At 41.2% G+C, this 27,035-nt stretch overlaps 1 protein-coding gene across 4 annotated transcripts in view; it reads right to left on the reverse strand.

Moving 5' to 3' along the window:
• LOC124871907 (phospholipid-transporting ATPase IH-like) overlaps window positions 1-27,035 on the reverse strand; it is a 46,594-nt gene that overhangs the window by 10,109 nt on the left and 9,450 nt on the right. For 2 of the 4 annotated variants that reach the window (XM_047371530.1, XM_047371532.1), the window contains exons 2-27: window positions 24,228-24,350; window positions 23,901-23,990; window positions 22,697-22,777; window positions 22,099-22,206; window positions 15,410-15,538; window positions 13,170-13,273; window positions 13,013-13,063; window positions 10,701-10,765; window positions 10,530-10,611; window positions 10,267-10,417; window positions 9,975-10,172; window positions 9,708-9,881; window positions 8,701-8,867; window positions 7,936-8,007; window positions 7,221-7,294; window positions 6,992-7,095; window positions 5,911-6,092; window positions 5,254-5,487; window positions 4,967-5,144; window positions 4,766-4,868; window positions 4,115-4,260; window positions 3,683-3,742; window positions 1,598-1,725; window positions 1,371-1,506; window positions 873-896; window positions 11-76 (exon numbers count right to left, since the gene is read on the reverse strand). In XM_047371530.1, the coding sequence (XP_047227486.1) occupies window positions 11-76; window positions 873-896; window positions 1,371-1,506; window positions 1,598-1,725; window positions 3,683-3,742; window positions 4,115-4,260; window positions 4,766-4,868; window positions 4,967-5,144; window positions 5,254-5,487; window positions 5,911-6,092; window positions 6,992-7,095; window positions 7,221-7,294; window positions 7,936-8,007; window positions 8,701-8,867; window positions 9,708-9,881; window positions 9,975-10,172; window positions 10,267-10,417; window positions 10,530-10,611; window positions 10,701-10,765; window positions 13,013-13,063; window positions 13,170-13,273; window positions 15,410-15,538; window positions 22,099-22,206; window positions 22,697-22,777; window positions 23,901-23,990; window positions 24,228-24,350 (3,030 nt within the window). The remainder of the gene's footprint in view (window positions 1-10; window positions 77-872; window positions 897-1,370; window positions 1,507-1,597; window positions 1,726-3,682; window positions 3,743-4,114; window positions 4,261-4,765; window positions 4,869-4,966; window positions 5,145-5,253; window positions 5,488-5,910; window positions 6,093-6,991; window positions 7,096-7,220; window positions 7,295-7,935; window positions 8,008-8,700; window positions 8,868-9,707; window positions 9,882-9,974; window positions 10,173-10,266; window positions 10,418-10,529; window positions 10,612-10,700; window positions 10,766-13,012; window positions 13,064-13,169; window positions 13,274-15,409; window positions 15,539-22,098; window positions 22,207-22,696; window positions 22,778-23,900; window positions 23,991-24,227; window positions 24,351-27,035) is intronic. The other 2 variants (XM_047371531.1, XM_047371533.1) reach the window with 1 other exon arrangement.

Genomic DNA, 27,035 nt, shown 5'->3' on the forward strand with positions numbered 1-27,035 from the left:
TCACACACACCTTGAGTGTTACGGTGAAAACCAGAACAGTGAAGATGAGAGTCCCAAACGTCCAGTTTCCGAACATCTGCGAGAAAAACAAGAAGCCGACGGTTAGCAGCCACACTAACAATAAGTTAATTACCAGTCTATGGCTGTACAAGGCATAAATGAGCACAAAGTATAGAACACTCACTCTCTGTTTTATTAACTGTGGAAAGAGGCACTCATTTAAAAAGATAGCAATTACAATAGGATTATGGCCAATAAACTAGAAGTTCTATTTTATTTGACAGAATTTACATGTTGCTACTTGTTAAAATCCTAGAAAGGTTTAGGCAGAAACCAGGAGTTAACAGATGGGATGGGAGTATGAGAGACGGGAGGAGGGCAGGAAAACAGGAAAATCGACTTATATAACAGCGAAAGCTGGCTGTTGGTACCAATAAAGCCTATCTGGAATTCCTACATCCATTACTACGACCTATCCTAAATGAGAAGATGGAGCAATATTAATAAAAGTACATAGAAACACAAGTACGCACAAACAGAAACACGGTAGACAGAAAAAAACCAAACAGATGTTGGATCTAAATCAGCAGCACATTTTAGATTCCCTATCAGAGCACAAGACAGGAATAATGTGGAGAAGCTTCTACGATTTCTACCATGTCAGCAGAGTGCTTAGGATCAGGTACGTTGCAGCAATCAGGGCGTTGCAGAAATTTAGAAGGGGGAATGTAAGCGCTAGGAATCTACACATCTAAATGGGAGTGCATGGATTAGGTGGAGTGAGGATGAACTGAAAGCATAAACAATACGACAGGAACTGAAAAAGGGGATGGAAGACAGAGAGAGCTGACAGGGGAGGGAGACAGGCTTACCATCTGTGTGTTGGTGGTCATAAGCTGAAGAAGAAGAAGAGGAGGAGGAGGAAGAGGAGGAAGAGAGGAGCAAAATAAAGATCGAGGAAGCAGAGAAAAGGAGGGGGGGAGAAAAGAGAAAAGAATCAGGACAAAGGATAAAATGAATTTCTGGATGTTTTAACTAAAAAAAAAAAAACAGGACCAAAGGCAATCAAAAACAGTTGACATGATACAAATTAACAATACAGAGAAAGATGCTATTGTGTTGTCGATATGAATGGAGATCCGATGTTCCAGGAAAGAAACTTAACTGGTACAGTACCATACAGACAAAACACGACCACAATGTCAAGTCGCTGCACCTAAAACGGCAAGAAAAGCCTCCGGTGAAGATGAGTTCATGAGGGTTCATGGTGACGTCACAATTCTCCCCCCACGACAGATGCCTCAGACCCCAAACCGTATGTGACTGCTGTTGTTTTTCCACTGTTCTCACGGGCAGATACAGAAGCTCACCTGGCCGTTGCTGGTGAAGGTGGTGTTGTCAAACAGGAAGTAGGCACCAAAGAAGAAGATGACTGCGTCAAACACACCCAGACAAGTCCAGTACAGGAAGACAGGCCAGCGGAGGAGGGAGTTCTTCGCAATATCCCTAAAACACACGGGCAGAGGCAAACTTGTTATGGCGGCAGCATAGTCAACAGCATACAACTTACAGCATCATGCAAATCAAACACCATCACCTGTACAAAGAGGGCTCCCTCTTCAGTGTGTCAATGGTCACGTGCTGCTCGACCAGGCTGTACAGGAGGATCGGGAGGGAGGTGAAGCTGATGTTGTACAGCGTCAAATATGCTGTGTCGTACAGAGGCTGCAAAGAACAGAGATGCTTTAGAGATCTGGAGCTAAAAGAACGTTTCTGTCAAAAAACGCAAACAGACATTTGTGTTTTTTAGCCAGAAAATCACACAAGGAAAAAAAACAATATTGTGAATTTTGGACCTTTATTGTGGAACCATTTCCTTCTCTAGCAGCTCCACCTCCAACCTCCCAAGACAAGATGCATTTTCACACTTGCTCTCTGACAAACCTCCAGCCCCAGCTGCCCCCAAAGCAGCTCAAGCATTGAGGACCACTCCAGCTACAAGTGGACTTAGGAAACCAGATCACGTTAACCCAGAGTAGGGCTGAAACAATTAATTGGATTATTTGGGATTAATCAATTATTGAGACTTTTTTTTTTTTACTGGATTATACAGACTCTAAAACATGCCATTTGCTGAAAGAACAACTCACTCAGAGCAGTACTTAGGCCAAAATTGTAAAAAAAATATATATAAATTTTGCATTTAAAATAAAAAACCTTCTCTGTAAATATGCTCTATCCAGACCTCCAGACGTAGCATAGCTTTAGTTTCACCTGGTTCAAATTCTGTCAAAAATCTCCTATTAAGCACTTTTTGCTCGAATAAATTGTCGGCAGATTAATTAATTAGTAAAATAATCGTTACTTGCAGTCCTAAACCAGAGGTTAACTCTTCAAGACAAGAAGCAACCAGATTCTTCTTCAAAGAGCAGAAACAGGACCAACCATAGAGACACACACCAGAGAAATGTTTTCTCAATATTTTGTTCACAAAAATGATTTAAAGACCTGTCTCAAATTTGCCAAAAAGCATCTTGATGATCCCCAAGATTTTGGGAAAGTATTCTGTGCACAGATGAGACAAAGGTGTAACTTTTTGGAAGGTGTTTATCCTGTACCCTCTGGTCTGAAAGTAACCTAGTATTTCAGAAAAATAAACCCATACTGACAGCCAAAAACAAAGGTGGTAGTTTGATAGTCTGCGACGGACTTGCTGCATCAGAACCTGGACGACTTGCCATAACCGATGGTACCATGAATTCTTACTACCACAAAATCCTGAAGGAGGATGCCCAGCCATCAGTTTTTGTCCTTAAGCACGACAGTGATCTGAGGCACACCAGCAAATCCACCTCTGAATGATGTGAAAGAAACAACAACACATGACTGAAGGCTTTGGAGTGGCCTAGACAATGTCTGGACTTAAATCCAACTCAACTTGTTCATGCTCGAAAGCCCTCCAATGTGGCTGAATAAAAGCAATACCGCAAAGAAGAGCGGACTAAAATTCCTCCACAGCAATGTAAAAGCTTCACCAGGTTTTGTAGACCCACAAGAGTGACACAACCAGTTATTAGGCTTAGGGTACAACTACCATTTCACAAAAGGTCAGGTTGGTTTGGATAGCTTCCCTTAATGAATTAAATCATTATCTGAAAACTTTGTTTTCTATTTACTCTAGTTATTGAAGTCTGATATTAATATTTGTTTGATGATCTGAAACATTTAAGTGTGAGAAAAGAGCACAAACAGAAGGAATCTTTAAGGGGTCAGCTACTTTTTACAGCACTGTAGTTATTAGTCACTGCCTTTCAGGTTCTTAATTTCATTAACAATTAATTGTCTTTAGAAAAGTAATCATACTAATAAATTATTAAGCTTCTGCAGAGCACACCGATAACTGTAATGGGACCATACTGGTCAAGCTGTATGATGATGTGCAGATATGATTATCTGGGTTAATCCAAACTTTTCCGATGTAAAAATCTGCTTGATGCTTTTAAACACAAGAATAATGAAGCATTTGTGGAAAATTTGTCAAAACACTAAGCAGAACAGAGGGGAAAAACAAAATAAGGAGATAATTCATTGTGCCTTCTGCTTTGGCACCCTTTACATTGCAGAGGGCCATTCTTGGAAATATAAAAACGATTTTTTATCCCACACAGTATGAAGGACCTACCTGCTGTGAGAACCCGCAGAAGAACTGATACAGGAACTGGGGGAAGATGAAGCACACATTCTGCAATGATTTAAGAGAAGGGGAAAAAAAAAAAAAACCCAGTGTTAAACCACTGACAAGTGAAACAAATCAAACGTCTAAAAAGGCATCTATCTACACATTTTTGTTTATGGTGAGATTGTGCCCTATGAGCTCACTTGAGTGGGCTGTAAAAAGGTAAGGATGCCAAATAGAAAAAGGTTGAGTCAGTTGGCAGGGCACCGCATGCTGTGGAAGCCACCCACGCTGATCATCACATCCGGAGATTCAGGAGAATGCTGCACCTTACTGGAATCCAGTAATCTGCTCTATTACTCATATTTCAGTTGAAATCACTATAATTGTGATCAACATCTGTGGGCCTCTGGTGGACACAAAGCATTTGGCCTTTACCTTGTAGAAGAAGTACTGAACAAGCTCTGCGATTCGGATGTAGTAATAGTGGCCGTGGACCAGCAGCATCTTCTTCAGGTGTTTAAATTTTGGGATGGCGTAGTCACTGTTTCTGGCTGCCTGTCGGCCTTCTTTACCCATGATGCCTGGCGGAAAGAAACTGTTTGGTTACAATCTAGAATGCAAGCTCAGAAATATCAAAGTGGAGTTCCTACTAGTAATGAACATTATTAGAAGAGTAGGTGATGATGGTATCATAGTTAAATATTGCAATATCATTTGCATCATTCCACATTTTTGCCCTCCTGTCTTTCTCCTTCTTCCTCCTCCCTTTCTTTTACCTTCTTGGGCACTAACAATTGTGTTAGATGTGGGTGTCTACTACAGATATTCCTTCCCACATGCAGAAAATAGTACTGGCAAGCAACTGATGAATTCCTGACACACTGAATGTATATATATATATTATATAATCCTTTGTAATATTATGTAATAATAATGGATGGATGGATGGAAACAAACATTGTTTCACGTTTTATATGTTTCTATTTTCTCAGATTTCAACCGGCCTGCCAAATTAGGATCGACACCAATAAAAACAGTTTGCACATGACTGAGAACATTATTATTTAAGGAGGCAATTGAACGCACCAATGCCAACATGTGCTTCTAGGATCATGCTGACATCGTTGGCTCCATCGCCAATGGCGAGGGTAATGGGGTGTTCCTTGGAAGATTTAATTAGCTTCACAATCTGTCAACAGGAAAACATTTTAAGCCAAGCGAAAGAGTTATTTAGACATATTTTACTGAGTACATTTTCAAAGAAAAGAGGAAGGAAGTCCCTGTCACCTGGGCTTTCTGCAGCGGTGCCATGCGACAGCAGAGAACAGCGCTACAGTTGCGACATATTTCAAGAAAGATCTCTCTGTAGTTCCCATGGCCAGAAACCTCTTGGGTGGGTTTTAAAACTGCAGAAAGAGTTGCCCCGTCGATAATTAGGCCAAAGTCGAGGCAGTCTACCGACAACCTGGAGTAAGACACCAGATAGAGTTTACCAAGGAGATCCATCTACACAAGAAACTAACCAGGTCTAGAGCTTGCACCATGTTCTCAAGAAAGCAAGCTAAATTCCCTACCCAGATATGGAGCGTTGCCTAAGAACCGTCCTATTCAGCTCGAACAGAACGTCGTGCAGGCTCTGCTCTTTGGTGCGTTTCTTGGTAAGCTCCAGAATCTGGGTGCGGCGACGGAACAGCTTGCTGGCGTAACACGTGGCGGCGGCCGTCTCCATCTTGTCTCCTGTCAGGACCCAGACTTTGATGCCGGCCTTGTGTAGCGATTCGATGGTGTCCGCAGCTTTCTCCTGCAGCCTGTTCATCAATGAGTCAATAAGTGTTTTAGGGTCTGCTCGGGTGGGCACAGCTATCAATCAAAGCTTAGGTTAATCCATTACCAACGGGTGATAACTTTTCAATGCAAGACTTCCCCCCTGCCATTTCACATCGGCAGTTTATCTGTTAGAAAATTAAACTGTCAAGCACTTGATCAATCAGTCAGGGACGAGGCTGGAGGCTGTTTCTTGGTGCACAACATATTCAGTTATTTCACATCCAGAGAAAAATAAAAAACAAAATAAATTCAGGCTCTGCTGAGAGTTCATACTGAAGTTTTTTTGCTAGCATGAGTCAGGACAATTGTCTGAATTTTGTCTAAAGCTTCATTAATCTTCACTTCTGTCTCCTTGATGCACCATTCCTAAATCTTTCCCTTCCTCTCCTCCTGCATTGACTAACCTGTCCTCCACCGCTGTAGCACCCAGGAGGACAAAATCTCTCTCGATGACATCATAGGCCTGGGCCAGCCTCTGCTCCCTGTCCTGCAAGGACAGCTTGGCTTCAGTCAGGTAATGACACGCTTCCTGGTACTCGGATTGTGACAGCTTTCGGTAGGCGACGCACAGAGTCCGCAGCCCCTCCTGGTTTTACAGCGGAGAGAGAGAGAAAGATGTAGAGGAATGCATAGACTATTAATATTATGCATTTTAAATGTGCTGGATAAAAGTGAATCTTTAGAGCATTCAATTTGTTCTAGCTTGTACAAAGCAGCATTATTATTCAGTTGTACCTTTCCTTGAGTCTTTGTCCCTTCTAGCCCAGGACAACATATAACAGTACTTTGATAAAGGCATAAACATAGGGACCACATAATCTGTCCACTTTCGCTCATACCTCCACACTAAAAAGCTTCCTCGCTCTCCTCCTCAGCAGGTGCATCTTAGAAATTGGCACATGTTTTAAGATGCTCTGCAGGGTCTGATATCTGGGTCATAGACAAGTGGAGCAATGAGAGGATAAAGGCAGGCAGAGCATTGCACATCTAGAGACTCACATTTTCGCCCATTCTTCTTTTCAAAACATCTCAAACTCAGTCAGACTGGATGGAGAGTGACCAGTAAGAACCAAGTCTGAAGTCTTGCCATAGTTCTCAATCAGATTAAGACCTGGACTTTGACTTGAACCTCAGCCCTAGTCTCATGTCCTTTGCAGCCACTTTGTACAAATCGCAAGGCAGACAAAGACCTCCAAATGTCCAATTCAATCCACTCAAACATGTGAAATCTGAAATAAATCTCTTTACAAGCTAGAAATGTTCTAGGGTACAGTCACACAGTTCTAATAAGGATTATTGTGGGATGTTTAACCCCTTTACCACATTACATTTTAATTTTCCTTCAACTATTTAAGGTTTTAATGTAAGAAAATACTCACTTGATTTGCTGCCCTACAGATATGACAGGTAACTAAACGTATAAATGAAGGCATGGATATAAGGTTCTCTCAAAGCCAGTCTTTGCTGGTGAAAAGGTTCACTCACTACAGCGTTCTGCTCCACGTGGGCTTTAACTTGCTCCACCTTTCCGGATACTACTCGAGGAAAAATAGATGAGTCTGCCCCTTTACAGAACAGCAGGTACTCTCCTGAGAGCACACACAGAAACAGAGAGCCAAACATATTGTTAGCACGCTGCAGGCCCAGTCCAGCATCTAATTTTGGACTTAATAATGAAATAAATGAAGTGCGGGCGCGTGTGCCGACATCCTACCTGAGACGGACTTTACTATGACGCTCATTCTCCTCCTGACAGAGTCGAAGTTCAGCACATGGAGCAGCTCAAACCTGAAGAAGGGATAGAGTTAAAATGTGCTTAGCTCTCTTCTAAATTGCTTCCTTTTAGATAAAGGACAACTTGTATAAACGGACAAAGTTTCTCTTTCCACATGGTTCCCTTTTTAAATGCAAAGCATTCACCTTTGAGTACACACTGTACTCCTATCTCTGACAGTTGTGTCTGCTGTGTTCCACCGCAAAAGTTAAAGCCAGAATAGTTATTTTATTCCTATGAGGCTTTCAGAGGTGGCCTTTGTTAAATAATGACTTCACTCCCCTTTCATTCATCTACAGAACAAAGTGACTTCCTAACACCTTTTCAAACTGAAGATGATCCCTAAACTTCTCAATCCAGTGAAATAAACCTCACATATACTGAACTTTGACAAAAACAAGGTTCATTTAAAAAAGTAAATCTAAGAAGACTTTAGAAACCAAAAGCAGAGCCCCCTCCTCTCTCTCCAGCTTCCTTAAAAATAGCTCCCTATCGACAGGCCGCTGCTGGCAGTGATGTACGGCCAGGTTGCTTACGCAAACACGCAATGGATCAAATCAGAGAATTTCTGTACATCCGTACGTAACTCCATCAGCTGGATTAATCCTGCTTTATCTTTTGTGGTGTAACAACTATGGAAACTTATTGAAATGACCTTTCGATCTCGTCATCTTTGTTGAGGATCTCCATGTAGTTGTCCTTCAGTCGCAGATAGGTGTAGCCCAGTCTGCCAACGACAGCAGGAGGAAAATGATTAATTAGAGTGTGGCAGAAAGAGGACATGTACATGAACAGTCACATCTGTCACAGGAGGCAAGACTGAAGATGCTGTGATGCATGTTGCGTAACTTAAGCTGAGAGGTTCGTACAGCGAACATCTTAAGCTGAGAAGTTCTAATCTGTGAAAGCTACAGCGGAAAGCAGATATTTACATACACTGTATAAATCAGACTAAGCACTTCCTGTTTCACGTCAGTTAGGATCAAATGCCAGAAAAATGAGTTAGCATTTTAATTACTTTCTCTAAATTCAGAAGTTTACATACATTACGATTACTATGCCTTAACACAATTTTGGGCTCAGCGGGTTCAATTATGGGAGATCCGAATAAACTCTGTCAAACGTATCCCATTCTAAAAGGTAAAACCTTTCACAGGTTTCAAAAATACGACTCTATAGTTTTAGAAAACAAATGCAGACCAGTTTTGTGCAATGCAGCCACGACTTTACTACCTATTTGTTTTTAGCAAAGCTGATCTCCCAAACTCAATCATTTCAATAAAAAAACTGCTAATATTACCATACAGACTTGTGTATTATATGTGATACCGCACATAGTCCCAACCAAATACCAAATAATAAAAAAGTGACTTCTGTAACCCTAACTTTGATTTAAGTTCACTAAAACTCATGATGTTACCTTTTCATTCCTTCCACCAAAGCTACTTCATCTGGCGACGAGGAAATGTAGAAGGAAGTGGGCCTGCCCTGATGGATGCCCCGTTTGATACCGTCCACCGTCTCCTCCTCCTTCACCTGCACCGTGTGACAGAGACACAGTGCCCGGAAAAACAGATCCTCGTACTCCTACACACACACAGGGAACAAAAAATAAAAAATCTTAACTGGTCACAGTAGAGTTCAGTTCAGAGCCCTGGTTACTCATCTTGGCATTTTCAGGACTCTGATGGTTTTGTTTAGTTGTGTGGGAGAAGGTGCTCTGTTCTACATGAAAAATGCTATGTGTGGTGAAAAGCTTACACTTCAAATAACTTTGAATATACCATCCCCAGTGTGATACATGGTGATGGCAGCAGCATGCTGTGAGAATGCTTTCATTCAGCAGGGACCGCGATGCTCATCGGAGTTAATGAGACAATGGATCAAATTAAAGAGGAATACTGGAAGAAAACCTATTAGAGGCTGCAAAAGACCTGACACCGGGGTGGAGGTTAACCATGCAGCAGGACAACAACGCTAAACATACAGCCAGAACTACAATAACATGGTTTAAATGAAAGCATATTCATGTGTTAGAATGGAACAGCAGAAGTCCAGACCTAAACCAAACTGAGAAACAAAAACAAGGAAAACTGATGATCACAGACACTTCCCATCCAATCTGACTGAGCTATTTCACAAAGAAAAATGGCAAAACAATTCAGTCTATAGATGTGCAAAGCTGTTAGAGATATACCCAAAAGGTCGTTGGGGCCCGATGCTGACAAAAGCGAAAGATGGCTCTACAAAATAAAACACTCAGAGGGGATACAGGTCCAAAGCACGACCCACTTTTCAGATTTTCATCCGTAAAATAAAAACATGTATCATTTTCCTGCTATTGTACAATTTTACACTACTTTTTGTTGGTCTATGACATAAAATTCACATAGACGTTTTTATGTTCAACATATAAAACACACTTACTCTCCTGTATCCCCCAGGTGAGGAGTCGATCATGTCAATGCTAGAGGCAGCACTGAGGATTTGGCCATTACAGATCGCATGTGGGATGTAGACATTGCCATCCACGCAGCATTCGATAAACTCCATGTTGTTCTCCGTCAGAGTGCCGGTCTTATCAGTAAACACATACTCCACCTTGAAGAAGGTAAAAGCAACAGCACGTTTACAGGAAGATTAGGTTCAGGAATCTATGCAAATGCGTCTGCTCTTGTGTGTCCAGCGACATACCTGTCCCAGCTCTTCGTTCAGGTCCGAGGTGTTCACTTGGGCCCCCTGCCCCAGCTCTTCATCAAACATCTCCTCATCCCAGGTAATGAAATACGAGCCAAGAAACTTCTGCATCTCTACGGTGACATACATGGACACCGGAATGATGTAATTAAACAAGACCATGAAGGCCAGGAAGTCTGTAAAGGCTCGGATCACCTGGGAAAAGGAGGACATATAACAGGTCTGTCGCTTTAGAGAAATTCTAACAGCTGCGGAAATGTTGTTTTAAATACAGGGAGTTTGGACAAACCACATGGCGCTGGCGCTCGATCTCAGTCCTGTGGTTGTACCAGGGCTCGTCCCGATCAGGGGACCACTGCCAGGCGTACTTCAGGACAGTGTTGATCACAGCTTTACTGATCAAGATGCACAAGTACACAATCAGGAAGGCGTTCATCGACCTGCAGAGTGATGGAGTGAAGAGGGGTCAGCGCCACGGGGCTGGGAAGTAAACCACTCCCCAAAGACACACTCTAAATCATGCAGTGGGTAGGACTTCATCATTAATCTTACTTCTCAACAGCAGAGCGCTTCTGAGATTTAGACTGGTAATTAAGTGCCATCTTGGTCTCCATGCCAGTGTAGACTGCAATAGCTAAGAAAAAAAACATAAGTGTTTTTCTGAGGTTTTTTTTATTATGAATGTTTTAACGATTATATGCAGGTTAAAGGTTACTGTCCTACCAAAAATATGTTGTGTATTCTTCAGCGTGGCTCCTCTCAGAAGTAAGTTCTCAGCTCCCAGTGTTCTGCAAGAGTAAAACATTTAAATTTTGTTATATAATTCAGAAAATCCAATTAAAAGGGTTAAATTATTAGGGTAGCAGCCCATAATACAGCTTGTAATTTCCTGTAACTTAGAGATGTCCATGAGACTTCTGTCTGTAAACTAAGAACCAAATTTAGTTAGTTCCTGAAACTTACCAGGTGGCTTCCAGAACTTAACAAGTAATCTTGTGGAAATTACGGGGTATTTTCTGGTACTTATCAGGTAATTTGCCTGAACTTACCAAGTACTTTCCAGAAGTAAACTACATGATCAAACTACATTAATTATGAAAGTTCTAGGAAAGCATTTGGTAAGATCCATGGAATTTCTGGAAATTAACCTCTCAGTTTCAGGAATGTAAGGGCTATATTATGAGGTTCTAGAGACAAATTTAAATCTTTAAGAAACATATCCTTAAAAAAAAAAAAAAAAAAAACATTTAGGGCCTGATCTTCAAAAGGTTCAAATCTTCAAAACCGCTCCGCAAACCTCTTTGCGTCAGCAAAGCCGATCTACAAACATGGTGGTAATCAGATTGTATGTGCAAAATCAGCGGAACTGCGGGCGCACACTTTTTAGCCTGTCTGCCTTCATGAATATGCAAAACATATAATAATGACCCAAACATACAAATTCAGCAAATTTAGCACGTTTGAAATGCAAGTGCTAACTGGGACGCAAAAACGTCCGCTGTCACTTTGGCCAGAAGGAGGCATAGATAGAAGGACAGCTGACAGGGAGACAGAATCTTGGTACATGTGCCAACAGATTTGGGTTGTCAAAAATAAAATGATAAAAAATAGATAAGAATAAAGGATTCTATGTAGGATTATCTAAGCTCTGATTTGGAGCCAATCAGAAACAAAAGCCATGATAGTTCTCCTGTGGTAAAACTCCTTACAACACTTCATTCAACATCATTAAAGCGTAACATCGCTGTCAGTGATCATCTGCTGAACACGCATAAACCTGATCATGGCAAAATGCGCACATAGCTGATCAAGCACGCACAGCCTGTAATTGCACATCATGCAAAAGACTCACTCTGCTTTGATGTTGATAATATAATTAATAGGAAAGAACTAAAGACATTATAAGGCAGATTAAATACTTCATTTGCAAATTGGATGCTAAAATCACTTTTTAGCAGGTGTAAAAATCACCATTTTAAGGCAGCTTTTCCATGTGGTGACAAAGACAGTGTATGTTTTAACCTTGTCACTAAACAAAACACATCGCTTTATTGACAGTAACGTTAAGTCATTGCAGGGCAATCGGAGCTGGATCAGTTTGATTACGTTGTTTAAATGCAAACATATGTCAGGGGAGGGTTTCATTTATGCAGTAAAAAATTATTTTGTCGCCAAAAAATAATTTAAACAATCAAATGTATATCGTTTAAATATTGGCAAAACAAACATAAGAATTTAGTAAAATCATTGGAAAATAATTTATTTTTACGTGCATAAATGTTCGATTTAACTTAATTTCACAGTTATGTGACGCTATGTTTTAAAATTAGCAAAGCTATAACATACAGATAGCCAACACCTACAAGAATCTCTTGTTATGTTGCAAATATTACGTTCAGGCTTAAATATTGTGGGTGTTTATGATAAACTCCAAACTCTTCAAAACACAGACTCTCAAAAATACAACAGAACCCGGTGAGTCTGAAAAGAATTAAAAGATCAAGGAAGGCAAATTAATTAAAAGACATATTTATCTTTTATATTATTAAAATTGATTGGCCAATTTGTTGCGAGCTACGTCAAGCAACATAAGAGTATTAATGTTGTCAGGGCAGATGACAGACCTGCTCTGAGTAGCACAACAAAAGCTAACTAACTGCAACAGTTCAAAAAAAGTGAGGGCTAAACAGAACAGAAGGAAAAAATCAGCAACTGGATCACTTATAATGATGCAGCGTAACAATCCCTGCATATTCCTAGTAACACAGCAGAGGATCTGTTTGCTTTTCCTCTTGTTCCAGCCAGCAGCACACGCAATTTCCTCATTTAAATAGGGCGGACTTCACCTGTTTATCCAATGCATGAACAATCTTTGAAAATCGCACGCCACACGCCTACTTATTGCACGTGCAATTTATTTATAGTAAACACAAATTAGCACCTGCCATTTGGGATCTTTTGAAGATCAGGCCCTTACAGTATATACATGTTAGAAAATATGCCACAACACAGAATATGCACTCAAAGCCTCCCACCTAGACACAGGCTCCTCTTTGTCCTTGTAAACGTTGATGCGTCCCACAAACCTGAAACAAAGTGGGAAAACAAAATTAAATCAAGATGCCTACGGCCATAATGTTACATCTTATAAAAGGTCTGCGTACAACGATCCATCTGCTGGGATGCACTCACTTGTAGAGGTCAGGCTGCGGTTGTTCACATTCAATAGTAGCATGTAATGAATCCACCTCCTGCTCAGTTTTAAAGGCCATGGTATCTGGTACAGCGTAATAGGTCTGAAACAGAAAGGTGGCAGAAGGCGGGGGAGCAAAAAAAGAAGACAGAGGAAAATGTCACCATCACACCTACCATGGGGACTAGATTCATTTGGGGTCTTAGCCGGTGTAGGTTTTCTAAGTGACCTCAACAATAAGCTGCAAACGACCAGTTATGAAACGTTTCCTGGGTGAGCAGGAAAATGTTAAGCTAATGTGGTGAGTACATCAAGTGTTTCTGTGAGGGCATCTATGGTGAATCAAGCGCTTTACTCTGCATCGCTGACAGTATACATGCTAGTGTGTGTGCCCACTCAGACATTAAGGATGAAACAGGAAATTGAGACAAGATGTGTGTCACCAATATCACCAGTAACAGATGCAAGACTGTGCTGAACTGAACTGAAACGTTTAAGGTCTCGTTTGGGGTTATTTTTATTAACTCGCTTTAATTGCTATTGATTCGACAGTTGAACACTTGCAACCTAAAGCTAAATTCTGAAATAGATGTACATTAATGATTGCATTTAAGGTGACACACAGTAAGGAAAGGAAATCTTTAGATTCATAAAACAGGTTTTTACTGGATAAACGCTACTAATACTGGAACTGCATGCTTTGGTCAAATGAGCTTTCTGGAGGCAAACACTGACAGATGGGTCGGAGATAAGACAAAGAACGAAAATGTTAAGATGCTAAGGATATGTTTCTCTTCCAAAGGCTCTGGGAACCTAGTTAGAGTGCATGGCATCATGAACTTGTTGAAATACCAGGATATTTTAAATTATGCAAGAAAACAGAAAATGTCTCATAAGCGGGTCTTTCAATAACATAATGACCCCAAACTTAACTCAAAAACACCACTGCGGCCGACGTTTTGCTTTGTATTTGGGTATGTAAAGCTTGGATGTAGCTGCTCGGGCATGGAAACCCATTCCATGAAGCTCTCCATGTACTGCTCTATAGTTGATCTGAAGGCCACATGAAGGTTGGAGGTCTGTAGTAATTAAAATTTGAAGAAAGCTGGTGCCTGCCTTAGTATCTGCTGACATTACTCTGTGATTTTATCACACCTGGACGTAATGCACGGGTGGCCTCCTGTCAAGGTACCACACTGGAATGGACGGAGCTTGTGAGAGAGACCCATTCTTTCACAAATGTTTGTAGAAGCTGTCTGCATGCCTAGGTGCTGGGTTTTATACACCTGTAGCCATGAAAGTTTCTAGAACATCTGTATTCAAGAATTTGGATGGTTGACCTGAAACTTTTGGCAATCTGGTTTTTGTGTGGCTCAAGTCTAGGCTGCAGACTTGCCTCACCATGTCTGATCAAGGATGCCAATAAGTGTGGAGGGTGCTATAAATGGCTAAACAATAAAAATTAAAGCACTGGTGGATTTTAAACTATGTTTGCAATTTGAAGTGTCAGGCTAAATACATGAAAAAGTGTTCATTAATTACATTAAACTCATGGTATTCAAGCACCTCTAAATAAACATTTTCAAAGAGGGGAGGAATGGAGGTTATTGTCACACTACGCCACCTTAAATCAGCCCCAGAATAAAGAAAGGTAATATAAGATGGCATAATTAATCCATCGGTAAACCTGTCCAAAGTAAGGAAGAACTGTTAATTGTAATTTGTTTAAATAATTTCATAGAACTCTTAGTAGAAATCAGGACATTGTGTCAGTCTCTGAAGAATAAATCTAAAATAAATCACTGCAAGCTGAAAGTGATCTTAAGATGGATAATACTGATACATTTCTTGCAATGATTCCAACGTGCCTCTTTTAATGCTTAACAATCTCTTACAATCCTCATATAACAAATATAAGGATTTGTTGTACATAATACAACATCAAAAAGGTCTGATGTAACCTGCATAGGAACAGCTTTGTTTGTTTTAGCGTTTTCATAGAGGCTGTAATTGAATTTATACTATTGCATAACTATTGCATTGTTCTGTGTGAGCAGGCATGCAACGTTATGATCAAAGGAGCCTAAATTATTGGTACTTTTAAGATCCTGAATGTAGTCTTTTAAAGCATCCATGTGAAATTACTCATGTTTTCAGTGATTTTAGATTACAACTTCAAATATATTAGAGCTTAAAACAGAACTGAGACGGAAAGTCATAATTTGTCTCTTGTGAGCACCTTGTGACTCGACTCCCCGTCGAGGCTGGTGGTGGTGACGTAGCAGGTGCCATCGTCTCGGCTGGAGGAGAGAAAGATGAGGTCACAGGGGAAAGTCTCATCCTCTCTCACCATGACAATGTCGCCTACCTGAAAAGTAGCACAGCAGCTCTCATATAAATAACAAAGCAAACGCAGTAAGATTAGAAAATAATATGTAAGAGCAAAACGGAAGAGATCTGCTGATAACCATCTGCTAATTTTTTTACTATTCCTTTCTTTTCAAAGGATTGAGAAGTTGTGTAACGGATTATGTGAGCAGAGCAGCTTAAACTCTTATAAATCCCATCTCTATGGTGACCATACACATAACACACACTCTCTGATTTCATATGATTAATGTATTTATCATTATTCCTACTCCCAATGCACGCTGTAATCCTCGCTGTTTGATCTATGGAAGAGAACAGAAAACGCCAGAGGACAGACAGCCAGAAAGAAGTGACTAAGGCCCCGTTTACATGACAACAATCCATTGAAAACAGTTTTTTTTTTTCTGTTTCTGTTAACACATCTACATGACAATGTTTACCATCTTCGTTCACACAACAGTACAACACAATGTGAAGATTGTAATTTCCCCACCACGCCACTAGCTGGCAGTATGTTCTCTGAAACTCAACTATATGCGCAAACACTTCCTGCTTACAAAATGTGGGAGAACATGAGCAATTTGTCGGAGGACCGTCTTTAGATACAAAAGAGTCAGCAGCACAAGTAAGTACTCTGCAATCTGCCGTTGTTATTGTTGATATCTTCATCTCTATGGGTTTTAAACTGGTTGGCATTCGTTATGTTGTGCGCGTGCGCATTAATTTCTACTGATTTCAGTGAGCTGGGGCTTCCTGGAAGAAAGATTCCATTTTTCACGTCTACACAACAGCGGAGACAGGCACGATTTCAATCATTACACACTGGAAACCGTTCTCAAATTATTTCAAAGAAAAAACGTGCGTCATTGTGGTGGAAATGAAGAGTAGAAAACCTAAAATTTTCAGTTTTCACCAGAAAACGTTGTGTAAGAAATATTTCAACCTGGAAAGACTCATATAGCGGAGAAACAACAAGAAGACGGTTAAAGAGTTTATTAATGAAAGATTATTTCTTTGGCGCTCGGACCCCTGAGGAAGACGTGAATGCTGAGGATGAAATGAGTTTGAATAAACATCTTAGGATTATGATTTGGTACATCTTCCCCCCCCGGGATCCGATCCTGGTGGTGACGTAGGCCTTGGTATGGAAGGAGTTGGGAGCCTATGGTGGAGAAGGGGTGGAGGAGGGTCGAAGCTCAGCAGAAGAGCGGTGTCTTCCATGCAGAAGGTCTTTCAAAGTGATGCCCTGGGAGATGATTGGCCGAAGAGGAGTGCGGGCGGACCTGCCGTTGATTGGAGCAGCCAGTCAGGAGTGATTGGACGAGACGGGGTGGTGAGTTTTCCATGTTGAATTTTCGTTTAAACTCCATTTCAACCTGGAAAGACTCACATAACGGAGAAACAACAAGAAGACGGTTAAAGATTTTATTATTGAAAGATTATTTCTTTGGCGCTCGGACCCCTGAGGAAGACGTGAACGCTGAAGATGAAATGAGTTTGAATAAACATCTTATGATTATGATTAGGTACGTCTTCCCCCAAAAGGGCCGAGGCCAGGCTGAAGCTGAACTGTAGGAAAAAGGAGAGTAGTTATGGATGATCTGAGACGAGTGGGGATTAGAAACTCAGACCAAAAAAGTTTTAATGGATTAGACTCGAATGGGCTTACCTGAGTTATGACTGAAGATACGTGGATGACCAATGCCAGGTCGGGTGAAGATGGGCTGCACCTGACAGGCATCAAGGTGGCTAGATGAATGCCTGACAAGGCATAGGATTGAGATGCCTGCCAAGGCATGTTTGTAAACGCCTGCCAATGGTGTGTGAGAGCCCGACGGCTGAATGAAACACCTGCCAATGGCGTGGATAGTGATGAGCCTAAAGAGGCAGGATTGCTATGCCTGCCAAGGCATATTTCGATACGCTTGCCAATAGCGTAGACTGATGGGCCTGAAAAGGCTGAATGAGGACCATGACAAGGCTTGGTTGGATATGCCTGCCAGTGGCGAAGATCCAGGTGCGTCTGAAAGAGAGAAAACTAAAAATAAAACTGTCTAAAAACATGGTAAATGAATTGAAATAGGAGAATAAAGTATGCTAATTTAAAAGGTTAGACCAGGAATGGAGAACGAAGATTAATAATTGATCTAGCTAGAGGAAAGGATGGATAAGGCCGACCACCACCAGAGTTCTTACCTAAGAACTGATAAATCGTAGAGTGGATAAGACAGATAGGAGGTCAGGATGGACATATGAAGAGAACGCTGCGGAGGACCAGCGGCCGAGGTGTTGGAGTGAAGCAATCGAAACTACTAGTGAGGCGGCTGTAGTGGCCGCCCCGATTCGAAATGAGTGACCTGAGAACTGACTTGGGGAAAGATTGCATTGAACTAAAATTTGTCTCAGATGGTTGAGAAACCAAGTAGCAGTCATGGGAACTCCTTCTGGAGTAAGGAAGAGGGGCAAGGAGGTTGGAAAGAGTTTATGGCGCTTGATGATGAATTTAAAAATGGCATGAAAAGGGCAGAATGGACCGTTTAAACGAGCAATGAAGATGAAGCAAGGACCTTTTCCTTTTGAATGTTTAAGATGAATTTTAAAATGATCGGGATAGAACTTTAAGTCAGAAATAGTTAGGTCTCTAGCAGGATCGAATGAGCTTGATGGGGTAGTAAATTCCCCTATTCTGAGGAAGCCATAAAAAGTTAAAAGCCAGGTGCTGGAGAGAAGACATTTTAGGTAGGATGAAGAAGGGCCTGAACGGAGCACTAGAAAGAGATCTTTTAAGATGGAAAGAGTGATAGGTTTCCTGGAATCTGGCTCAGGAATGCTATGATTTTTTAGACCTTTGAGTAAAAGTTTGATGGAATGATTTGAGAAAAGGCTTGGAGAGGGTTCGAAGAGATGGCCTTTTGAAAATAAATTTATGCCGGCTTATAAACTCTTAATGTAAGGGAGTTTGAAATGCCGGACATCGAAGCAGTAAGTAATAAAAGCTAAGACGGTAGGAATGCAAACAGGGTAAAGAGGAGTATTATGAGCGATGCAAAATTTTGAAAAAGTTTGCCAAGCAAAAAAATAAGACCTGAGAGTGAAGGGAGCCAAGCCTGAATTACAATAATAATTAGCTGATTGGAGTAAAGGAATGAGGGATGAGTTTAGTCGAGTATCAGGACTTTGAGAGGTGGTATCTGTGTTGGATGAACATTAGCTGAAGGACAAAGACGACGGAAGACCTGGAATTTTGAACGAGAAAGAGCATCAGTAAGTGAGTTATGATGACCGGGAATATTGCGGGCAGTAATGATAAAATTGTGAGTTACAGCTTGCCAAGTGATGCAGCGCATGAAGGGCATGATTGACTTAGAAGAGGAGCAGCCTTTATTTATTACTTCCACTACGGCTGCATTGTCGCATAAACGGTTATGCATTTTCTTCTCCATTGATTGCCCCAGACGCAGCATGCGATAGTGATGGGGATTATCTCATAAAAGGCTGATGATTCCGATTGGGGAAAAGAAGGTGGCCAGATGCCAGCGAACCATGCACCCTGAAGAAATCCCCCAAAACTGAATGGAATCTGCTGATTTTTTAAAGAGGGGAAGTGTAATAGATCTCCGGGAGTCAGGCTACGGAATGCAATGTTTTGAGATGCCTTTGAGGAAACGTTAGCGCGTAATGAGTGAAAAAGGCTCGGAGTGGGCTCAGAAAGATGATCTTTCGATAAAAATTGATGCCCGCTAAAAGGCTGCGGCTGTAGGGGAGCTTAAACAATGGTGTTCAAAACAATGAGTAATGAAAGCTAGGACTGAATGTAAACCAGGTACAATAACGTGTTATTAGCAAGGTAAAATTTTCAAAGATTTTCAAAGTTTTGCCAGGCGAAGGAATAAGGTTTGAAAGTAGAAGGAGCTAGACCTGAGAAACAGCAGTGTTTGGCAGATTGCGAAAGAGGAAGGAGAGAGAGAAATAATCGGAGTAGGGTAAAAGTAGGCGGAAGACCTGAAAATTATAAACGAGACAGGGCATCAGTGACTGAATTAGAAACCTGGAACATGGGAAGGATTTGTGATATTGATAGAAAAATCTGGAAGCCATGTTTGAAATGTAGGTTGACGATGAGGGATGGATAGGTATCGCGCTTTTTCTATGCTCAGATAACAGAGCAGAAGACGTCTCTGAAATGCTTAAAGGCGGACGGAAACTCGCCAAAGGGGATTCTTTAGAAAGGTGGGGAGTAGATAAATTAAATACAGCATTGAAGCCATCAGGGAAAGCGATACAGTGGACAACCTCAGGAGATAGTAAAATGAGAGAAACCAGTTTAATGAGCTGCCCCTGCTGGATTTGGAGCGGAGCCTGAGTGAGATGTTAGAATACATGGGAGTATAATATCTACCTGAGATCGGAGGAGAATCACTGCAGAAGCCAGGCCGGGTGACGCAGAGGCGGAGACGGGGTGAAGGCAGGGCGACCTCTGAGACGCTTAGTAGGAGTATTGGAGGAGTTCTTAAAGCGCCTTCCACATGCCCGGAGCTGAGACGAGGGAAAAGGGGCCATCAAGGCAGTAGGCCAGTCGAATGCTCCTACGAGCGGAGGAGGAGGAAGGAGGGCGGGATTCGTCATGAAACAGTGCGAGGAATCGCCAAGTCGCCAGAAACTAGTTGGACATGTCGCAGCTGATCATCGAAGCTCAGCAGAAGAGCAGTCTCTTCCATGCAGATGGTCTTTAAAAGTGATGCCCTGGGATAAGATTGGCCAAGAAGGAGTGCGGACCTGCCGTTGATTGGAGCAGCCAGTGAGGAGTGATTGGACGTGGCGTGGTGGTGAGTCTTCCATGTAGAATTTTCGTTTAATCTCCATGACTACATTGGTTGAAAAAATCTTTTTTTTGTATGTAGGTCGATGCAAGTTGCATCTCATTCACAGAAATCCAAACAAAACTACTGCAATGACAGGACCAACTATAGTGCTGAGCAGCCCTTTAATGCTTGGCAGCAGTGGTGGGACTATATATTCTGAGCTGACCCTGAACATCCCACACAGTCTCTGCACATTCACAGCGTGCAGCAGAAACTAGATGTACCAGAGCTCATTACCTACCTGCTGACAAAATGGTGCTACAAGTCTGAAATATAGCAGACCGGATCGATAGATCCGAACAGGAGGTGATGAGCTAGATCAGTCACATTATACAGTCTGACACTGTTTTCATTTAATCCTTGGATGGTGAAGAAATGATGTCTTCAAGGGTAATAAGCAACTACATGTGTCAGCTTTTAATGGTTTTTCAAAAGAAAATATAAAGGTCAGTACTGTTCCTGTTACTGGGAGGCACTTAAGTGTATTACTGCTACCACCAGTTTCTACATGATCATGTATTAGAGTACGGACTAAAAACTGACCTTGCTTAACTTTAGGTATGCCATGTACAGTGGTTGTAAAACTTTAAATTAAAAGTACCACTTCAGAAAATAGTTTTCTAAGACATTTTGAAATGGTAGTACAACAGGACATTAAGAAATAAAAACGACTGATTGATTAGTTGAAAGATTCCTTGCAATTATCCTCTATAGTTTTACTCAGGAGTGGAAATTTCCAATTATGAAGTTCTAAAATAAACAGAAAAGTCCCTCAATGTTGGACGTTTGAGAGGGAAAATCCGACTTCTCTCCCGAACACCATCATCAAAATCCAATACGGCAACTTTACATGCAAATCTTTGTGATAGCCACAGTTCATATCGGTCTTTTTGCACTTTTGACATTTACATCTCATTGAACCTTTCACACGTAGTACAACACATACACCGTACAACAACTAGTACAACAACTCCTTTAATGAATCTCTACTACAGTTTCAGAACCATGGACGCAGTCCATCAGTGGCATCATCCCATAAATATGGTCAAGAAATACAGATATTTAGTCTGGTGGTGTATCATTTTAGTAAAGCAGTTGGAAACAGACTGTCCAAGTTTATGAAAGTATGATAAAAATCTATGTTTGGAGAATGCAACAATATAGCAGTGGTCTTTATGCAGTGGGAGTGAATACAACTGTATGCTTCACCTTTCAGGTTTTTATTTGTAAAAAAATTTTAAAACCATGCCTTGTTTTCTTTTCACGTCACAGTTCTGCTTTTCCATGCTGGAATGTCACATAAAATCCACAAATGTGGACAGGTTCTAGGAGTATGAAACCTTATGCAAGGCACTGTGTTAATAATTCAATCAAGAAAACAATTCCACGTCACCAAAGACTGACCTGACCTTCATCAGAATGACAAAAGAAAACAAAAGCCGATGCTGACAAGAATATCATGACTCATAAAATACATCCGTACTGTTCATCCTTAGAGAAACCCTTGCAGGAGGGAACGATCTACAACAGCTTCACAGCCAATCACTGGTCAGAAAGACAAGGGAAACAATCAGAGAGCACTGCAGAGAGGAAAGCAAAGTGGGAGTGGGAATGACGGTTTTAGCAAAAGTAAGCATTGCAGCAGTGTTGCTTTGTGGCCTCAGGTGCAGCGCCGGCCTAATGAGGCCATTCTTACCCGTAGTTTGTGACTCTGCGTCCTCACCACCTTCCCCTGCTGCACCACATCCACAGGACACTCGTTTATGGAGCAGTCAGCTTTGTGTCTGAGCCAGTCTTCATAGCCCTGACAGAGTGGCAGCAAGAAACAAATAGGAAACGATCTTGTAAAGATATAAAAAAATAAAGATGTTTGGGCAGATTGTTAGGGCATGAGATACAAAGACAAGGAGGAGGGAGATTTCAGACTCTATGATTAATTATTATTGAGCTCTGTTTGCTTACTGACCTGTTTCCTATATTTTAAATGAAAATGCCATGTTTTAGATTAATGTCCCATAAAGTTAGAACAGCTTCATCTATCACTGATAGTACCCCATCTCTCAGTATTGGGTGATGTATCTCCCAGAGCCACGAGATCCTCTGCTCAAGTGATTAACAGAAGAGAACACTCATTATCATATTTTTCACATCACCAGACCTATTCAATAGTATGTCCTCTCACCAGGAGAGGAATGTGTGTATACAAAAATAGAGCAGCTGCAGATTGGTGTGTGTTTGTTTGAGGCCACTAGCTGTGGGGGCCGATATTTCCCAGAGATCGGCGCATGTCCTACCTGCTTTATGGCGGTGACGGTGATAACAAAGAAGAGGGGCAGGCCGCTGGTGACTGGGCTGGTGGGGGTGTCGATGATAAGCTGCGAGGAAAAAAGACAAATGTGAGAGAGGGAGAGGAGGGGGGAGTTTGAAGAAATGCCAACAGAATGGGGAGGAGGGAAAGTATGGAGTCAAGCAAAGCTGAGGTTTGAAGATGTAGCTCATAAAATTACTAAAAAAGCATCGAACTTTGTGTCCACGGTGTCGGGCTGCGTCCTTTAAAAAGGTGAAAATAACATTTTTAATAAACAGATTAAAAAAAATCAAACCGAGATTGAAGTGAATAAACAAAACAAAGAATCCAGCTAATGTGTTGTGACACACCCAGTTCCCCCCACTAACAGTGTTATATTTCACATGATACTGGTGGAAACAAACAGCATGAAGCAGTGGCTTCATGCTGTTTGACTTGAGGCAGCTGCTGGTTGGAACCTCCCAGGAATATGCATAAACACACATAATCAGTCTAAAAGCTTTTACTTTATGTTCCATTTTACAAGCAAATGAAAAAATTTGTTAAAAGAAAATTTTTGCGAGAACGTTTTACTAACCTAACTACTTTGTTCTCAAAGAATACACTTTTGAGTATTAACTCAGTTATATACTCAATTATAGAGAATTCATATCTTAAGTTACAGTACTATTAGAAGATGTGAGGCTTGTTTTGGTAAAAGAAAACAGCGGGCTGTGCTCTAATAAACCAATTATTTAAGGGAATTTGTCTTAGGTTTCCTTAAAACAACTCAAAAACCTACATGTCAATTACTGAACCTTTACAAAGTTCCAAATGTTGAAACATGAATGAAAACCAACAGTTCTGGCAGCCTTTGCCCAGACCCCAGAGCTCCCACTGAGTGAAGGAGCCTAATGAAGCTCAGAGTGGCCAGGCTAAAGGGCACTGCCATGGTTTGGTAGCTCGAGAGTTTGGCTACCGGCGTGAAACCAGCGTAGCCTCAATCACGATGTTTTATCTGTCACAATGTAAGGCTTTCTGATTTGAAAAAAACCCCATCTTTAGCAAAGTTAGCTTTGGTGAGTCTTTAACGCAAGCTAGCGGTCAAAGTAAAGGCAGTAATTTCCAGTAGCTTTAGAGGCTTCAGGATGATTTCTTTACAAAACTAAAAGCTGACATTATATGTTTTTCAACTCGAACACAAATCTTACCTGGACCAAAAATATGACCAAGAAGTAGAAGTTAGCGATTCTTCTGAACTGCTCAAACAAGTTCTTAGGAATGAAGCTCCAAAAGGTGTACTGTGGAACAGAGTGATGGGAAAAATGTTACTACGGAGACCTACTGAAGCTGTCAGAAAAACAACGACACTTCCTCTTCACCAGAGAAAACAGAGACTTCACAAAAAAAAAAAAAAACAAGAGAATCATTTCCTTTTTCAAAAATGTGACAGAAGACATTACATGGTTGGCTAGTTTTAAAACAGAAAAGGAGCACGAAGATAAACTATGTCATGGCAGAGACTGGGTATGGCTCACCTTGGAAGAGACGATGCGGTTGTCGGGGTAACGCTGAGGGATGTAGGCCTCAGCTCCCGGAGGGGGCTCTTTATGGCCGATATACACCGTCCGACTGTCCACCCAGTTCTCCTCCCCTGCACACTGACAACGATACCGAGAATGTCAGGATAAAAACAGCAACATAGTGATTTCCCATTTAAACTATTCCTAAAGTCTGGGCTTTGCTTCATTATTCTATCCATGACAGCTTTGTGTTTTTGTTTTAACTTTACAACGTATTCAATGCAAAACCAGTAGTTGTAACATAGCTGTTAACAAGCTGCATTACAACTAAACAGCTCCTTGGGGACAAATAGGAGTTTATTCCAGGGAATTAGATCAACAAACACTAACCCTCACCCCTCATTAAGCAATACAGCACTATTGTGGCACAAAGGTCACAAGAATAATAAAAGAATAAAAATCTGTGGTCTTAGAGGGCCAAGCCTGGGGCAACACAACCTGACTGACAAAGCTTAAAGAAAATATGGGGATCACAGAAGTACTGACCAAAAAAATAACGTGTTTATTTAAAACACATGTAAAACGATTTTGCACTATTATAGTGATGTTCTTAGTCCAGATGTAAAAGGTTTTCCGCTTTGATCTCATTTGATGTGTTTTAAATATGGCTTTAAAGGCTACTGTAGCATCCTTGTTAAACAATCGAACTGAATAAAAGACATAAATCACTTGGTGAAAAGCTCCCTGTGACAGATCTAAACTTATCCACTGTTTATCAACAGGAACCTGCCAAGGGGTAAAAATAGTGATGTCGTTAACACTGTAAGCTGAGTTAAGACCCCACCAAAGCTATAGCAGAGGCAACATGACCCCCGGTAGATACTGTGAAATGAAAACTGACGGGGGAGCACAGCAAGCGACAGGAGCAATAGAAGAAAAAGAGTTTACTGTAAAAGTGAGAAGAACAGATTGTGACAACATTAAAACTATTTAAAAGGCAACAAGAAGGACAAAGCTGAGGAAGAAATCTATCAGCTTCTTTGGTGCCATTCACAAGTATTCACATCCTTTGAACTTTTACATTTCTTGACATCTATTGACCAAAAACCTCAATGTGTTGTTTTACTGGCATTTTATGTGATAGACCAACACAAAGTAGCGCATAACTGTAAAGTGGATGAAAAATAATACATTTAATTTTCTTTTAACAAAGAAAAGAAAGTGTTCTGTGAATGCCTTAAACAGCATCATGAAGACCAAGGAACACAGCAGAGAGGTCAGGGAAAAAGCTGCGGAGAAGTCAGGTTATAAAACAATAATGGATCATCGTTTAATCCATTATCCAGGTATGGCACAACTGCAAACCTACATGGCCATCCACCTAAACTGACAGGGAGAAAAGAGCTTTAAACAGATATGGAGCCAAGAAGTAACTCTGGAGGAGCTGGAAAGATGCAAAACACTAGAGAATGGGGCGAATGATCACCTTCCACCCGGACAACAACCCTAAACAAGCTAGAATGGAGTGGTTTAGATCTAAGCACATTGATGTGTTAGAATAACCAAAGACTAGTGGCAAGACCTGAAAATTTCTCTTCACAGATCCCCTCTATTCAATCTGACTGAGCTTCAATTATTTTGCAAAGAAAAATCATCTGTGTGCAAAGCTGGTAGAGGAATACACCAACAGACCAGCAGCTGTATGTGCAGCAAAAGGTGTTTCTAGTATTCTGGCCCAGGGGCCTGAACACAAATCCAGGCCACATTTCTCAGATTTTATTTGTAAACATATTTGCCACCCTTCACAATTATGCAATAGATTATGTTGAACTAACATTTAATCTGCCAAAAAACATTGAGGTTTGTAGTAATGTGTAGTAAAGGGTATGAATAGTTTTCCTAGCTAGTATACATGTTTCTTTAATTATAACATTTCTATCCTAAATATACAAAATCTTCATATCTGTCACTCATCTCCTCTCGTTTCTGTCCGCACAGCTCTCTGACTTTGCTCCCACTATCTCCTGGCACTGACTATCACACCATGACAGAGGGGAGCTGCAGGACAGGGATTGGGAACGACAGAGAGACTACATTGTGGGCTTTAGTTATTTGGTCATTAATTCCCACTGATCTGGATCAACCTTCATCCCACTTTCCCCTCTCTACCTCAGAGCTCCATCAGACAAATTGGCTTCCTGCTCGGTTGCAGGACATGGAAGCTTTGTCTTTATCACCAAAGTGGGCTGATTTCACATCACTATCAATCATCAGCAGTGACACGATGTCTGTGATAACAGCGGAGCGTCCCACCACTGGCGCTCCCTTACTGTGCTGTGACACAGCTCTCTTTAGTAGTAAGTCTCTGTTTTAACTCTGGATTTATAGAGACAGCAGCAGGAGGCCTGCTATTTAAAAATTTAGAGATGTTGCTATAAAAAGCAATGAGAGTATTTCTAACTCTGGCATGGTCTTTATTTTATCTGCATGCTTCTGAAGATAGATCCCAAGAGAGTTTTCCAATCCTCCCTCATGAGGCGAGTCCTTTCTGTCACAGAACTGTAATAAAAGATTCCCACCATTAACTGGCCTGATTACGCCGTCATGCCTTAGACTTCCTCCCCTGTCCTGTTATGGCGAGCTGCAGAAGAACACAGCACACTGATCAGAGAACCCTCATTAACCAGCAGATCAGATCTCTCTGACTGAGCTTTAATGGACTCCCCGTGTTAACACAGCATTTATAAACAGCGGAAGACAGCTACTCAGGGCCACTCCACATCCGAGTTATCTCAACAATTTAGCAATCAGACTGAGTTTGAA

Source organism: Girardinichthys multiradiatus, chromosome 7 (genome assembly GCF_021462225.1).
Source record: "Girardinichthys multiradiatus isolate DD_20200921_A chromosome 7, DD_fGirMul_XY1, whole genome shotgun sequence".
Classification (NCBI taxonomy): domain Eukaryota; kingdom Metazoa; phylum Chordata; class Actinopteri; order Cyprinodontiformes; family Goodeidae; genus Girardinichthys; species Girardinichthys multiradiatus.